Below are 16,684 nucleotides of genomic sequence, written 5' to 3' on the forward strand. Positions count from 1 at the left end.
TTAAGATGACATGACAAAAATCACATAATTACAACTATATATATTTGTAGTAACTGACTTATCTTATAGATCGCAACTATACTATTTTTTGGATCGTAATTGGGGGTGGCGCAACAGTGAACTACAATACGTCTAGGTACATAATAGATATACAACTGGATATACTCATTTGTCACTATAAGTATACTTATATACTCATTCTAAGATACTCCAATGCGAACTACATAAAAAAATAGAAAAGTAGTCCATCAATTTTATTAGATTTTGATAATACCTTTGTATTTGTACATAAAATGTAATACACTCAAAAAAAATATGTGCAAACCACTAAAAAACTAGATATACCACTTGGATGATCTTATATACTCACATACTCCATGTATATACCATTTATCACACGAGATACTCCCGAGAGTATCAAATATGCTTCCGAGATATATATATATATATATATATATATATATATATAGGACACCTATTCTATACTCCTAGGAGTATGTACTCCCACATGCAATATACCACCTAAACAAACACTTTATACTCTTTTATCATTTTTAGTATACTCTAATACTAATTCTAAGATACTCCAATATGAGTTGTATGAAAAAAAATTCAATGTTAGCCTTTCATTTTTGCTATATACTCTTTTTTATACATAAAAGAAGTATATATGCAAATTATGATAAAAATCATGGAATTTCATAAAAAATTTCGTGGGATTTGTATTGTAGTATCTTGTAATTACTAATGAAGTATATTTAAAGTGATAAAGAAGTATAACACACGTGTAAAAGTGGTATATGAGATGTGGGAGTACATACACCCAGGAGTACATACTAGTTTTCCTATATATATATATATATATATATATATATATATATATATATATATATATATATATATATATATATATATATATATATATATATATATATATATATATATATATATATATATATATATATATATATATATATATATATATATATATATATATATATATATATATATATAGAGGACACACACACACTCACTTACCTGGTAAAATAATATTCTCAATCAACCCTTGTCGTCGCTTGCTTTACTTTGTCTTGCGCGCGGGAAGTCGCGTCTATGGCCTGCATGGATAGGGACGTCCTCCGTTGTTAATTGCATTCTGGGTTGCTTGATCCTCGCGCGAGGTTGGCAGCTCATAACATGTCATGTGCATCCAACTTCAAATTAACTAGAGTTAAATAGCTTGGCTTGTTGACTTCGATCTGTATGAAGCCATGCATGAAACTTCCGGGCCTTTTTCCTGGCCTGTCGACAACTCCAATGCTTACGACGTTGACCTGTATATGCACACGTGTACCGCATACATTCGTTTGCTTTGCCTGTCGATCAATTGACCGTACCAATCCGTGGATATACTGGCCTGCCAACCAGAGAGAGAGATAGAGAGATCTATGGCGCTACCCACTGCTATGCAGTTCTTGGTCCTCCTATGCTTGGCAGCAGCATCGGGGCTTATCGCTGTCATCCATGGCCAGCTCGATTCTCCAGGTAAGTAATAAGCTTCATTAATGAGCTCTCCTTCCCGGACGCCGAGTCCGAGCTCTGATCTCGTTTCCTTGACCAGGATTCATCAGCATCGACTGCGGCATCGCCGCGGACCGGACATACTCCGACCAGTCCACCAGCGGCCTTCTCTACGTCTCCGATGCCGGCTTCACCGACGCGGGGCTCAACGCCGGCGTCAAACCTCCCTACGACAGCCCGGATATGGCCGAGCGATACCGCACCGTTCGCTACTTCCCCGGCAGCGCGCGCAGCTGCTACACGCTCCGGCCGGTCACGCCAGGCGGCAGGTACCTCGTCAGGGCCGCCTTCTACTACGGCAACTACGACGGGCTAAACAGGCTCCCCGCCTTCGACCTCCACCTCGGCGTGAACCGATGGGCCACCGTGAACGTCACAGCCGCCGACGACAGGTACATCCTCGAGGCGGTGGCCGTGTCGCCGGCCGACTTCTTGCAGGTTAGTGTTGCTGTTGTGCACCTGAAACTCTGATTGTTCAGGTTTTGTTAAATTTTTTTCACGCCTCTTAAATCTAGGGCCATCCCGGAAAATTTCGGGGTCTTGTGCCAAACTCTAAACTGTAGCCTAAATTTAAGCGACAAAATAAAATAATAACAATGTATACTATAATATATTATGTAGCAATATGATAGATCAATGATGGTACCTGTTGTTTGAACACGTCTTTAACCTCTTGATTGTTGCATAATCTTCATCTGAAAAGCATCATTCTTTTAATGTTTTTTGAAATTAAATCTTTAATGATATATTTATAATCAATCTTCTCTAGCATGTCACTCTCAAGTGTTATTGTAGCTAATCCATTAAATCTTTCTTTTGTTATTGTATAACGCAAGAAGGACTTCAATAGCTTCAATTTAGAAAAGCTTCGTTCTACCGATGCAACAGTCATATAAATGGTCAACATAACTCTATATGTAATAGTTGTATCGGAAAAATAATCATATCGCTTCAAAAACTTTAGAATTTTAATAGGGCCCATATTTTCTTTTGGAATGAAATCTTGGAGAAAAATCAACTCCACATACAGTTCATTAGCATCAATATCAAATTATCAATCTCTTTTTTAAGTATAGCCTTAAGGCGACCATAAGAAGATTTCAAGCTTTTTATTATCCAATGACTACAATATATCAGAAGTAAATAAGAAACCAAAAGTATTCTGATAACAATAATACTGTTTAGATCTCATTGTAAGCGAGGAAATAGCTTGATCAACAATAAGTATAAAATAATTAATTCTAAATAATTCCTCTACAGATTGTGTGGTAACATTTGTGTCATCTAGATTCTCATCAAAATGTATCTTTCTTTTAATTTCCCGCTTTTTATGAAATGTTGTACCAATATCCATCTCAAATACAATTTCTTTGGCTATCTCCAATGTATTTAAGAACCTAGTTTCCTTGTACCCTTTTGAAGAAAGACATTAGCCCATGCACTTTCTCAAGAGCAACATCAATACGAATATCATTTGTTTGCAAGTGTTTGCTTACTAAATTAACAGCATATAATATTTCATACCAAATAACTATTAATACTAAAAATTTATACTCTCCAAGTTCATTAGTTGCTACAGATTTAGCCTCACTACTTGTTTTTGGATCGTTATCACTATCGGATACTTGAAATAGAGCCTCCCGAATCTCTGCACATTGAAAATCTAATAGTTTTAACACTTTCAACATGACTTTCCCAACGAGTAGATGACACTGACTTGAGAGTCAATCCTATTATGTTATCTTTCAGAATCTACCATTTCTTGGTAGAATTAGCAAAAGTTGTGGAGATACGTTAGATGATTTCAAAAAGTCTTTGCTTTACCACAAGTTAGCCATATCACAAAGTGTTAAATTAAAACTATAGCAACCACAAACAAAATAGGAAGCTCTAGAATTTACATCCAAAAGTTTCTTTTGCACCCTTGATATTTTCCTTTCATATTTGACATATTATCATAGCCTTGTCCTCTCACATCATCTATATCAAGATCAAGATGCTTTAGTTCATTCTCTAGCATGCCAAAAAGTCATTACCAAGTTGTATCATTTACATCCAAAAATCATAGGAAGGATTCTTCAATGCAAACAGGACTTGAAGATGAATCAACATATCTTATAATTAAAGACATTTGTTCTTGGTGGCTTGCATCAGGGGTACAATCAAGTATGAAAGAGAAATATTTTGCTCGCTTTATTTTCTTGATAATTTTAAACTTAATAGCAGAAGCAAGCAATTGTATCAACTCACTCTGAATCCTAGGACCAAGATAATGAACCTGAGTTTCATCATTTGTAATATGACGAACATGCTCTTGAATAACCGGGTTAAATTCAGCCAACATTTCTATCACACCTAAGAAATTCTCATTGCTATCTCCATACAGTTTGCTATTAGTACCACGAAATGCTAAATTATGTTTGGCAAGAAATTTTACAATAGCAACAATTCTGAATAAAACTTTTCTCTAATGATCATTTTCTTTCTCAAGTTGTCACTGAGCAACTCTATCAATAGTTTGATCCTTTTGCAATCTATTACGCAAATCATACCAAGTGGCCATATTCAAAACATGATATGTACCTTTTCATGCTCTCTAAGTCTTTTACCAAGATATGTCCAATCATTAACCCCCTCATTTCCCAACTGACCTTTTCGATACCCTTTTGTAAATAATTTGCAACATAAGCAAAATACTCTATCAAGTTCTTTGAAATACACAAGTCAATCTCTATCTTTAGGACCTTTCTGAATTGAAAAGTCTCTTTTAGAACCTTTTTTGTTAAAATATCAACCTGTTTAGATCAGTGGTATCCTAATTTCTAGGATCAAATATATCGGACTGAAAACAAGTACCAACATTTGCAGCAAACTAGCGCGTCAATGTTATCACCATTATCAGCCACTTGAACATTTGTGTTGTCAACAAGAACTTCCTCAACAATATTTTCTATCTCTGTCTCACCATCATTAGGTTCATTGGCAACATTAATATCAAGTGCAGGACCTGATCAAATGTCTGATTATCGGAAGAAACCTATAATTATTTTATAATAAACATATCCATGGCTCCTTTCTGAGATTGAGTTAGACCTCTATTCTTTGTTTCTTTTTACGCTTTTGATTACCCGAATCATATTTTCTAACCCGATTTGCAGTAGACATGGCTTGCAAGTTGGAACACTAGATCAACTGATGCACATGTACACAAAAGATGAAAAGAACAAAATTAACGGATGATGGATGCACATGTAAACTCATCAATATAATTATTCAATAAAATAAGTAAATAACAATAGGAGAAAAATAGGGCTTGGGAACTTGGCTATTGGCTCGGACCTAATGGAGTGATGGGCGATGGCTGGTGGTGAATTCTATACCGTGATGGCCTGAATCATTGAATGCCCAATGCCCTCATGGTGCTGGGTTGCTACGCCGCTGCCGTGCGAGTGCGGCGTGCGCTATCAGGACTCAGGCGAGAGCCAAGAGGACGTCACAGTCAAGGGATCGATCAGGACTGCCGAACTACCATGATACCACCATGGGGGCCGAATCACTGAACCTGGACCTGCCTGTAGTGAATGGAAATGAAGCCCATATAGTAAGAATATACCCAGGGTACACCCAGTTTGGAGGCCCCTGGGATTTGGGGGCCTGCGCGGTCGCACATGCCATACGTGCCTAGGGATGGCCCTGCCTAAATCTCAGATGCCTGAAATGGAGATGAACATCTCAGAAGATGGGTTATGGGTGCGGATCCGGTGGCGAGGTGCCGTCGGAGATGGCAAGAGGAGGGGCTGGGCAGGGGAGTGCAAGGTACATTGGGAGGGGCGGGACGGGACGGGACGGGGCGGGGCGCAGCCTTTTTCTGTCTATCGGGATGTTGAAGTTAGCTTTAAGCCGTTGGATCGGCTCTCAGACATTGTCTTAAAAAAATTATAAACAAGCTATTGAAATATAGCATCGCCCATTTTTCTTTCAATTATAAGAATATACAATGTGGGAAAAATACTTCGGTTTTACATTACATAGACGCTAGACGTAGACAGACGGTCACCCTATGACCAGCGTCTAGTCATCATCTAGACACACTAGATTTGGCACCAAGCCCTAGACTAAACTGGACGCTAAGTCCACGACTAGCATTTAATCATCGTCTATACGTGCTAGACGACCGTCTACGAACATTGCTTGGATGTATAGCAGGTTCGATCCAATTCTCTGGGATTCCTAAAGAAGTTAATTGGTTTTCCCTCCCAATTGAATATGAGACTGACCCTAATCTCTCCATCTAAACAAGCCCTACTTTAAATCCATAATTAATTTGAATCATGAAATACATAATTAATTCGAATACAACATTCTTTGGGTTTTTTTAGAGTCATCAAATTTTGACGATAGTAAAGAATATTTTGTTTTACACCAAACGATCATCCTTTTACAAAAAAAAAAGTACAAACCAGTACATCACTGAGATAATTACCAGCTTACAAAACAACTACAACAAATTTGCAAGATTTTAGAACAGATTGACAAATATCAAAAGGTGGACTCCAGGAACAGGTTAAAGAAACTTCGACACATCTGCCACAAACTCTATCACAACTTTTAAGAAACCCCCTGCTGACGTGATAATAAAGAAGGCTTCAAGATTTGATCAGTTGCATTGTGGCCCTTCAGCTTGAAGTTCCTCCACTTTAGACTTGACCTGGGAGATAATTCAATTCCACTTTGCGCCTAACCGTGCACATCAAGCAGGAACCTCCAATGTTTCCAGAATGGAAGCAATTTGTCAATACCATCAGCAGATTGCATAATAAACTTTTCTTCAGTAGGCATTTTGCTTCTGGTCAACCAAACAGACCACCCCAAAGCAGTCGAATCATATGACCTTCACAACAATTTTGCTTCTCCAAAGATCATTCTAGTGCTGATATACGCCGAAAGTCATCTGTCTTCAGAGCGATTTAGTAGTATATTTTCCAAGAAAATGTACAGTTTCTGGATAATAAATTCACCAGAAGTCCATAACTAGCATGTGCATACTCCCCACCCCCCTAAAAAAATGTGCATGCATGTACAGGTGTGCTTGGTGAATACAGAGTTGGGTACACCATTCATCTCTGGGCTTGACCTGAGGCTGCTCAGGGCAACCATGTACCCGGACGCCACAGTCAATCAGTCGCTTCTTCTGCTCAGCCTTGCCCGGCCGTCAGCCACATTCGGTTTCAACCGATATCAGTTCTGGCCAGCCGGTTATCCACTGTTCAGGTGAGCGTGATCGTCAGATTCCCAATCCATCTGATGATACCTGGCTCTCTTGCGAAGAAGCTTCGTTTGAAATCAACATTCAGTTGTTAATTTTTGTAAATTGTCTCACATCAATTCGATTTCTTGGAAACCATAGGTACCCCCTTTGATCCGTACGACCGCCTCTGGCAAAGATTCGGGAATGTTGCTGCATGGACCAACATAACAACCTCAGCCACTGTCGACGTCTCAAACATCAGCAGCTTCGACAAGCCATCAGTGATACTGCAGAGTGCCGCCACTCCGGTGAACGGAACCCGTATCGACTTCACATGGATCTCAGATCCTACCATGAACAATGACAACTCAGCTTACATTCTGTTGCTCTACTTCACGGAGTTACAGCGATTGCCAAGCAATGAACTGAGGCGGTTTGATATCCTTGTCGACAACACTACATGGAATGGCAGCCAGGGCTTCACCCCAAAGTACCTCTCTGCAGAGATTGTGAAAAGGATGGTGCAGGGATCGGGCCAACACACTGTCTCGCTTGTTGGCACACCAGATGCCACACTTCCACCCACCCTGAATGCATTCGAGATATACTCCGTAAAACCAATGACTGAACTTGAGACAAATGATGTGGATGGTATCTATTTAACACTTCCACTTGGTCAAAATTCTGTCAGTTACTTGCATACATCAGTGTAGTGTTGTTTTCGTAGGGATAGACACATCTTGCTAGCAAGTAAATAGAGTCTGGAACTACTTGCATTGACCTGTGTGTTTGATCATTTTGTCGAAGATCTTAATCTCAGCTAGAATTTATAAGTCCAGTTTTGAAAGATCTGGATGTCATAAAGCATAACTTCATAGTTACCTTCTTTTTTCCCCATACGAACAGCTAAGGCTATGATGACAATTCGCACAAAGTATGCACTGAAGAAAAATTGGATGGGTGATCCTTGTGCACCAAAAGCATTTGCATGGGATGGCTTGAACTGCAGTTTTCCATCATCTGGTCCTGCATGGATAACAGCTCTGTAAGTAGTACACTTACAAGCATTCTACCATAAATTTCAAGAGCATTATAGACTAACATAGATGCCAAATAACTAAAAAGAAGTATATTTTCTATGTTCTGTTGTCAACCTTCCTGTGGATTTGCTTCAGGCGATTGTCATCGAGTGGGTTGACTGGTGATGTTGATTCTTCTTTTGGAGATCTAAAATCCTTGCAATACCTGTAAGTGCCCAATATCATCATGAAAAATGTTGTGCTTCGTACATTAAGAATCTTATAACTCCTTCAGGTTCTCACCTCCATACATATTGAACTTTTACTTATGCGAACTCAGCAGTAGCTCAGTTGGTTAGTGCATTTAGTAGAGGGGACGACCACTGAACTCAAACCCGGGGCGCACCGGTTTGTGGGTACCTCCCTAAGAAATTGGTTTCAACGAGTTTCTGTAGAGAGGCAAAAGAATGGTGCAAGCACCGCATAGCCAGTAGGCCAGGATGGCATTTCATATATAGTCAGTGAGGACCCTCGGTTAGGAAGGTTTACAGGAGCCTAATTAGGGGGACTAATCTAGGCAAGTTACAAGCATGCAAGACAATGTAAAAATCCCTAATGAATGTTGTACAAATTTCTCTAATACCTGCCAGCAATCACAGCGGGATGATTCCGGACACAGAGACTGGACCGAAACTCCTGAAAAAGCTGTGTCGGCAGGCCTTTTGTCATTATGTCTGCAAAATGGTGGGAGGAGGGCACATGAGGCACTCGAACTTCTCCAAGAGACACCTTGTCACGGACAAAATGAATGTCAATCTCAATGTGCTTCGTGCGGCGATGTTGAACGGGATTTATCGACATGTAGATAGTGCTGACATTGTCGCTGTAGATGACAGTCGCCAAAGCAACAGGAACATGAAGCTCCTGCAAGAGTTGCCGCAGCCAGCAGCACTCGGCTACGGTGTGAGCAACTGCACGGTACTCAGTTTCTGCGCTCAAGCGTGACACCGTGGCCTATCTCTTGGACGACCAGGAGACGAGGTTGTCACCGAGGTAGACGCAGTAGCTGAAGGTGGAATACCGGGGGTCAGGGCAGCCTGCCCAGTCGGCGTCAGAGTAGGCGATGAGTGAAGTCACTGGGGAGACGCCAAGATGAAGGTCGAAGTCGATGGTCCCCTTGACGTATCTTAATATGCCCTTGATCAACGCAAGATGAGGCTCACGCAAATCATGCATAAAAAGACACACTTGCTGAATGGGATATGCTAGGTTAGGGTGAGTGAGCATCATGTACTGGAGAGTGTCTGCAATGCTGCAGTAGTCGGAAGGGTCAGCCATCGAAGCACCATCATGGCCGGAGAGCTTGGCATGAGTGTCCACCGGTGTCGCTGTAGGATGGCACTCAACCATGCCGGCATGGTGCAGAAGGTCGAGGACATACTGGCGCTAGGAGAGGAAGAGCCCAACAGAGGATTGTGTGACGGAGATGCCTAGGAAGTGGTAAATATCACCAAGGTCTGTCATCGCGAACTACATGTGAAGCATGTCGATGAGCCGCCGAACCGTCGCTCGAGGAGGCGGTGAGCACTATGTTGTCGATGTAAAGTAGCAAGTAAACCAAGTGGTCACCGTCTCGTAGAACGAAGAGAGACGTGTCAAAAGTGGAGGCGACAAAGCTGAGGCACCGAATGTACATGGCTAATCGCTGGTACCATGCTCGGGGGGCCTACTTCACACCATAGAGTGACTTCTGTAGAAGGCACACATGGTCAGAGTGAGCAGGGTCGACGAAGCTAGACGGTTGTTGGCAATAGACGGTCGCATCAAGACTGCCATGCAAGAAGGCATTCTTGATGTCGAGTTGATATATGGGCTAGGAGCGAGACACAACAATGGAGAGAATAGTCCGGATGGTTGTCGATTTGACCACTGGACGGAACTTCTCATCCTAGTCGATGTCGTGTTGCTATGAGTACCCACGAATGACCCAACGAGCTTTGTAGAGCGCAAGACTGCCGTTGGAGTGGTACTTGTGCTTGAAGATCCACTTGTCGGTGACGATGTTGGCACCCGGTGGACGCGGTACAAGCACCAAGTGTCGCTGTCGATCAGGGCCTTATATTCCTCGGTCATCGCAGCGCGCCAATTTGGATTGACGAGGGCACTGCGATAGTTCAGTGGAATGGCAAAAATCGAGGAGTGGATGACAAAGAGTGGCAGATGGTCGACTGGTTTTATAGTACCGACTTGAGCTCGTGTGATCATCGGATGATGGCCAATGGAGGTCCTTGGCACATGCTCATCAGGCGGCTGTGCGTGGGCTGCTGGTTGGTCTGCTAGAATATGTGCAGCTAATGGGGCTGCTGGGACCGGCGGGAGGGCAGCCGAAGACGCATCGGCTGGTGGTGCAGAGGGCACAACAGTGTGTGGCCGCCTGGAGTCCAGGGGGTTGAGCGGGCTACATAGAGCCAGGGCAGGCGTGCTATTGGATAGCACAGCCTAGGCCGGAGGGGGCACGTCGTGCTCAACATTGGAACAGAAAGCGCGCGCTGAGGATGCCGCACTAGGTGGCACGAGTGCATGACTGGAGAGACGAACCATGGTGAATGGCCACGTTTGCTCAACATCGCAGAGCGAGGGAGCGACCGTGGTTGAAGAACGCGACCGCTCGACACCATGGGGTGGTGGAGCTACCACGTGGGGGCAAGCCGTGATGGATGTGCGCAACCCCGGCACCGTGTGGTCGTTGAGGAAGTCTAATGCGCCACCTGGACTAGAGTCATGTGTAGCGAATGGAAATGTGGTTTCATCGAAAACCACATGACGAGAAATAATAATCTGTTTTGTAGATATGTTCATGCAACGATAACCCTTGTGAGAACTAGGATAATCGAGAAAAACACAGGCGACAAAACGTGGAGCAAGTTTGTGTGGTGTGGTGGAGGAAATGTTTAGGAAGCAAATACAACCAAAAACTCACAAATGATCATATGTGGGGTTCTTGCGGTGGAGCAACTCAAAGGGAATCGGATTGTTAATAGAGGAGTCTATTTAGAAGGTACGTGGCCATAGCAAGAGCTTCGACCTAGTATGGAGGTGACATGTGCTCATGAATGAGCAGCGTGCGGATGACATTGTTCAATGTGTGTATGGCTCGCTCGGCCTTGCCATTTTGTGTGAAGTGTAAGGTCAAGAGCAATGCAAAAGGATGCCACAAGACGCAAGGAATTAGGAAGATGCTTGGTTCACAAATTCGGTGCCATTGTCGGCATGAATGGTTTTAAGAGGCAAGTTGAATTGTGTAGAAGTGTAGTTGGAAAATTTCACAATGTGCTGATAAACATCAGATTTCTTGGTGAGAGGGAAGGTCCAATAAAAATGAGTGAAATCATCTATAATGACCAAATAATATAGAAAACCTAAGGTGCTAGCAATATGGGATGTCCAAACGTCACACTGAACTAATTCGAAAGGTGGAGAAGTGCGCGAGCTAGAACGGGAAAAAGGTAGGCGCACATGTTTGCCGAGATGACAAGAGTGGCAAAGTGTGTGATTTATTTTATGACATGAAATAGAAGAAGATTTATTGAGGACAGCAGAGCTTGGATGTTCGAGGCACTGATGCTAGAGGGTAGACGACGTAGCGAGATGGGATTGAGCAACGGCGGTGGCGTCAAGAGAGAAAGTGTAGAGATCTCCAAGACTATTGCAGCGTGTGATCACGCACCACGTCCGTAGGTCTTTAATAGAAAAACCCAAGGCATCAAATTCTATGGTGCAATAATTGTCACATGTAAATTGGCGAACGGAAAGAAGATTGCAAACTAGTGAAGGGACTATCAACACATTGTTTAGGATGAAATCAAACATGGGCAAGAAAAGAAGCGAATGACCCTGGGAGGTTATGGGGATGGTGAAGCTGTTGCCAACAGTGACAATAGAGGAAGAAGGGGGGAGACGGAAAAGGAGAATACCATCATTGGACGCCATGTGGGAGCTAGCGTCGTTGTCCATGACCCAATTGCTTGGACCATAAAGGGTCATTTGGTTCATGGCGGTGATGAGGCCGGCCTGGTCCTAGGTGGGCACGGATGACGACAACGCCTGCGACGGAGCAAACACCGTGTGTGCCTGAGGGTATGGCCCGAGGATGCTTGAGGAAGGAGGACACCACTGTAGCGCACCCTGGGGGCAGCCCACGGGTTGAAGCACAGCCAGGGACCTGTGGGTTGTGGCGCGACCCCCTGATGGTTGGAGGATCGTGGTGGGTGGCCACCACTGTTCTGGCGGCCACGTCGGTTGCGGTCGCCGCAGTTTTTGTCGCGGGAATCGGTGCCGGGGGGTTGGTAGTGGGAGGTGGCATTGACGAACCACGGCACCCGCCTGGGCCATAGGTAGAATATGAGGTGACAAGGGTGGTCTTGGTGGCCACCTTTACCTCGTTGGTTAGGCGCAATTACTTGAGGGAAAGCTTGGAACGGGCCTCAACGAACAAAGTTAAAGGCATCGAGTTGGCGATCTCGTCGACGGTGTTGGAGTAGCAAGAGTTGAGGTCGCGCAGGAGGTTGAGGACAAGTTGTGATTCGATGACGGGGTGCCCGACGTCGCGGAGAGAGTCCACTAGCATCTTGACACGCTGGCAGTACTCAAGGATCGGGATGTCACCTTGTACAATAGAGTGGAATTAGTTGCTGAGAAAAATCACATGGGATTCCTTGTTGTTGTTGAAGAGAGCCTCGATGGCGAGCCAGAGGGTGCACGCATTCTGGCCGTCTTCCATGGTGAGGTCAAGGATGTCGTCAGTGACTGAACCGAGCAGCCAGCTGCGGACGACCCAGTCTGCTTGTACCCACAGGTCGTTGCCGAGGTCGGCTGGGATATAACTGTTGATGTGGGGCATGAGGCTGAATTTGCCTCACATGGAGGTGAAGAAGGCGGACCACTTTGTGTAGTTTGAGTGCTGGAACTCGAGGACGATGGGCACGTGGGTCTTGATGGCGACGGTGCAATGGGGGGAAAGGATCACGATCGGGGCGATGGCAGAAACGGCCGTGGAGGCCGTGCCTTCCCCAGTTCCAGAGCCTGCACCAGCCATCAGAGAGAGGGAGCAGGGTGGGATGCATGACGGCATGAGGGGTGGGTGGGGGGTGGGGAGCAGCGGAAGATCAGGATCAAAGATCACCTGATACCATGTAGAGAGGCAAAGGAATGGCACAAGCACCGCACAACCAATAGGTTAGGATGGCATTTCATATATAGTCAGAGAGGGCCCTAGGTTAGGAAGGTTTACAGGAGCTAATTAGGGAGACTAATCTAGGCAAGTTACAAGCATGCAAGGCAATGCAATAATCCCTAATGAATGTTGTACAAATTTCTTTAATGGTTTCCTAGCCAGCCAGGGTTCAATATTCCCCTACCTTAAAGTTTTAAAAATGCCCAAGGGAGTCTCTCCTTGTGGCCGAGAAAAAAAAAACTTTTACTTATAGGTCCTCATGTCTTCTTTAGTATTTTCATGAGATCTATATGTAATTCCAGGGACCTGTCAAATAATAGCCTGTCTGGTCCAGTGCCAGATTTTCTAGCACAAATTCCATCACTGACATTCCTGTAAGTATTTTTGTTTACCTAGCTAACATCAGTTTATGATAAATTCCATCAACATACTGAACATTTACTGGGTTTCTGCAGTGATTTGTCAAGCAATAAACTCAGTGGATTGGTACCTGCAGTTCTACTAGAAAAGCGTCAAAATGGATCTCTTGTATTAAGGTTTGCATCGTGTAGCCAACTTATATTTCAAGAGTTCACTTCATCCACAGAGGTTCTTTTGAGATGGATCATGCCATCTTTCATAAAGGATCAGTGGACAATAAATTAGAACTAAGAAATTTAAACTCCTGCTACTTGAATCAAACAAGTACGGTGTCACATTTTCTTTCACTAAATATAATTAATTCAGACAGTGTTGTTCCAATACTAGGACTGGTAACAACGCTAATCTGTGTGATAATGGTGCTTCTACCTGTGAGCCGGAGAAAAAGAAAAGCAACAGAACACTTGTCATTGCAACAGTTGTTCCAATAGGAGTAGCAACTCTACTGTTTGTGGCAGCATTATTTATCCTCCACAGACTGAGAAAAAGACAAGGTAACATTTCATCAAGGAAACAACTACATTTGTGTTCCAAAAGCTTGTTCATATAATATGTGGTTCGATTCTAGATACATGGATGGCAAACAACTCAAGGCTTAACAGCCCACGAGACGGATCAAACATACTTGAGAACAGAAAGTTCACCTACAAGGAGCTGAAGCTAATGACAGCTAACTTCAGAGAAGAAATAGGACGAGGAGGATTTGGTGCTGTCTTCCTAGGATATTTGGAGAATGAAATTCCAGTTGCAGTCAAGATGCGTTCAAAAACATCCTCTCAGGGGGATAAAGAGTTTTTAGCTGAGGTAGGTTGTTCAGTTGTATTTTATCTTTTGTGTGCATTTGAAAACTGAAACAGATGTTCTTATTAAATATTGCAGGCTCATTATTTGACTAGAGTTCACCACCGAAACCTGGTTTCCTTAATTGGATATTGCAAGGACAAGAAACATCTGGCCCTTGTCTATGAATACATGCATGGAGGAAACCTAGAGGACCATCTAAGGGGTAAGTTACCACCTGTCTGCCGACTGCCCCATCAGAAAGAAAAAAACTCACCTTTCGGTGCCTAGTTAGTTCAACATACTCTTTCACTCATTACTGAGTCTCACATTTCTATTTCATCTTTCTCAAACACATTAACAGAATAAATTCAGGAAACAACACAATTCTTAGTTATGGGGATATTTGGTTGGTGATAGTTTCAAACACGTTGAAGTGTAATGTATCGTGTTTATTTATCCACTATTAATCTGGGTCCCTGACTTTTCTGCCATGACACCTTTGACATGAAAATCGGCACACATTATGACCAAATTTCACAAACCAACTACTCTTTCATCATTCTGCACAGACCTTGCTATGACTATTGTTGTGATCATCCATTACAGGAGAGGCCTCTGCTGCTACACCCCTCACTTGGCATCAACGTCTCAAGATTGCTCTCGACTCTGCCCAAGGTTTGTAAGGCTGCACACACATGAAATAGAAATAAAGTGTAGTCAGAAACGCATCCTGTACCATGTTTTATAGAGCTTGCATGCATGTACCAACCTGCTGCCTATACTAACTAAATCTGAAGAAAAACTTTGGACTCGTTACCAAATGTGGCTAGCTTCTACCAATCCACCAAACGCTAAACCAATTGCAAACTAATCACTGGCTCCTGCACGTGGATACAGGATTGGAGTATCTACATAAATCATGCCAACCGCCACTGATCCATAGGGATGTGAAGACAAAGAATATTTTGCTATCTGCTGATCTTAAAGCGAAGATATCTGACTTTGGGCTGATGAAAGCGTTTACCGATGAGTTCAAGACCCACGTTACCACCCAGCCGGCAGGTACCCTCGGGTATCTTGACCCTGAATACTACAATACAGCTCAGCTCAGTGAGAAGAGTGATGTATACAGCTTTGGAGTTGTGCTCCTGGAGCTTATCACAGGCCAGCCACCGGCAGTCCCCATAAGTAACACTGAGAGTATCCACGTTGCACTATGGGTTCGCCAGAAGCTCTCGGAGGGTGACATTGCAAGCATAGCTGACCCGAGGATGGGAGGGGAGTATGATGTCAACTCTGTCTGGAAAGTTGCAGAGTTGGCACTGCAATGCAAAGAACAGCCATCACGGGAGAGACCAACGATGACTGACGTTGTGGTGGAGCTCAAGGAGAGCTTGGAGCTGGAGGTCTCCCATGCAATGGGCTACTACAGCTCAACCCCGAGCAGCTCAATCAATCTCAACGCAACAAGTATTGACTTGTGTAGTGATGCTCAACCAAGTGATCATCCAGGACAAGAAGCTGCGCTTGAGTTGAAACAGGAAGGCATTGCATCAGCAACTCATATAGGTCCTGCACAAAGATGAGACCAACCGTTCAACTTTCGATGTTTTAAGGGTCTAGGGTTTGTATATAAGCCGGGGATGCGTCATAAATATATGTATTCTGTAATTTGAGCTATTAAACAGGTAACTAATCTCCCAACTCTATAGACTATACATATCGATGTCGTGAGCTCAGTGTGAGGGAATGAAGATGCAATTTCAAAATGGAGCTAGATGTCTAGACGTATAGAATACTAAATCAATAATCACTCAAACTGTGGCAGAAATGTTTGGAGCAGATAGGAAAACAAAGAAAATCAAGAATCAACGACCAATGTGGCCCTGCTTGTCATGGTATTCAGTTATATCACCGAAGATTTATATGATCAGGTTCATTTATATTTCACTATCAGTTAAGTCAGGGACACAAACAAATACAAGTATCTTATGGCATCTTTGTGATGGAACAAATCCATGTTATAAGGACCCTTCTATAGGAAATCGGTACTGCAGAAAAAGTCTTGTAAACAGTACTGAGCATAGAGTTTCACAACCGGTCTGATGCGAACATGAAGTTTCTGAATCTGCACTTCACAATACCTCTATTTCCACAGCATATGTTACTATTTTTTAAGCCACATAGTGGACAATTGTATTAGAAGAAGAGCAAATATTTTACTAATTTTAGTGTAAAGTTGACCAGTAAGTGCAGATCAGGGCCATTGTCATTTCAGACAAGACTCGTGATCTGCTAACAGCCAAAAAAAAAAATGGAACATAGCTATAGGCCTTGGCGACCTATAGTCTTGTTACGCAACACAGCTTGAAAGTATATACCAAGGAAGTATAAAGTTGA

General features: G+C 43.1%; 1 protein-coding gene across 1 annotated transcript; it reads left to right on the plus strand.

Moving 5' to 3' along the window:
- Nucleotides 1-1,340: 1,340 nt before the first annotated feature.
- On the plus strand, nucleotides 1,341-16,312 carry LOC133904935 (putative leucine-rich repeat receptor-like serine/threonine-protein kinase At2g19230). The gene is made up of 13 exons (XM_062346588.1): nucleotides 1,341-1,545; nucleotides 1,622-2,019; nucleotides 6,665-6,853; nucleotides 6,991-7,480; nucleotides 7,736-7,874; nucleotides 8,005-8,076; nucleotides 13,384-13,455; nucleotides 13,537-13,617; nucleotides 13,829-13,995; nucleotides 14,070-14,305; nucleotides 14,381-14,507; nucleotides 14,891-14,959; nucleotides 15,182-16,312. The coding sequence occupies exons 1-13, from the start codon at nucleotides 1,449-1,451 to the stop codon at nucleotides 15,868-15,870; spliced, it is 2,826 nt and encodes a 941-aa protein (XP_062202572.1). The 5' UTR covers nucleotides 1,341-1,448; the 3' UTR covers nucleotides 15,871-16,312.
- Nucleotides 16,313-16,684: the final 372 nt, after the last annotated feature.

The sequence above is a fragment of the Phragmites australis genome, chromosome 22 (genome assembly GCF_958298935.1).
Source record: "Phragmites australis chromosome 22, lpPhrAust1.1, whole genome shotgun sequence".
Classification (NCBI taxonomy): Eukaryota; Viridiplantae; Streptophyta; class Magnoliopsida; order Poales; family Poaceae; genus Phragmites; species Phragmites australis.

Excerpts from the sequence above, each read along its gene's own strand:
- LOC133904935 (XM_062346588.1), top strand. The coding sequence starts at position 1,449 with ATGGCGCTACCCACTGCTATGCAGTTCTTGGTCCTCCTATGCTTGGCA. Across the intron at positions 13,456-13,536 it reads ATTCCATCACTGACATTCCT|TGATTTGTCAAGCAATAAAC; the intron begins GTAAGTATTTTT and ends GGGTTTCTGCAG. Across the intron at positions 13,618-13,828 it reads AATGGATCTCTTGTATTAAG|GACTGGTAACAACGCTAATC; the intron begins GTTTGCATCGTG and ends TTCCAATACTAG.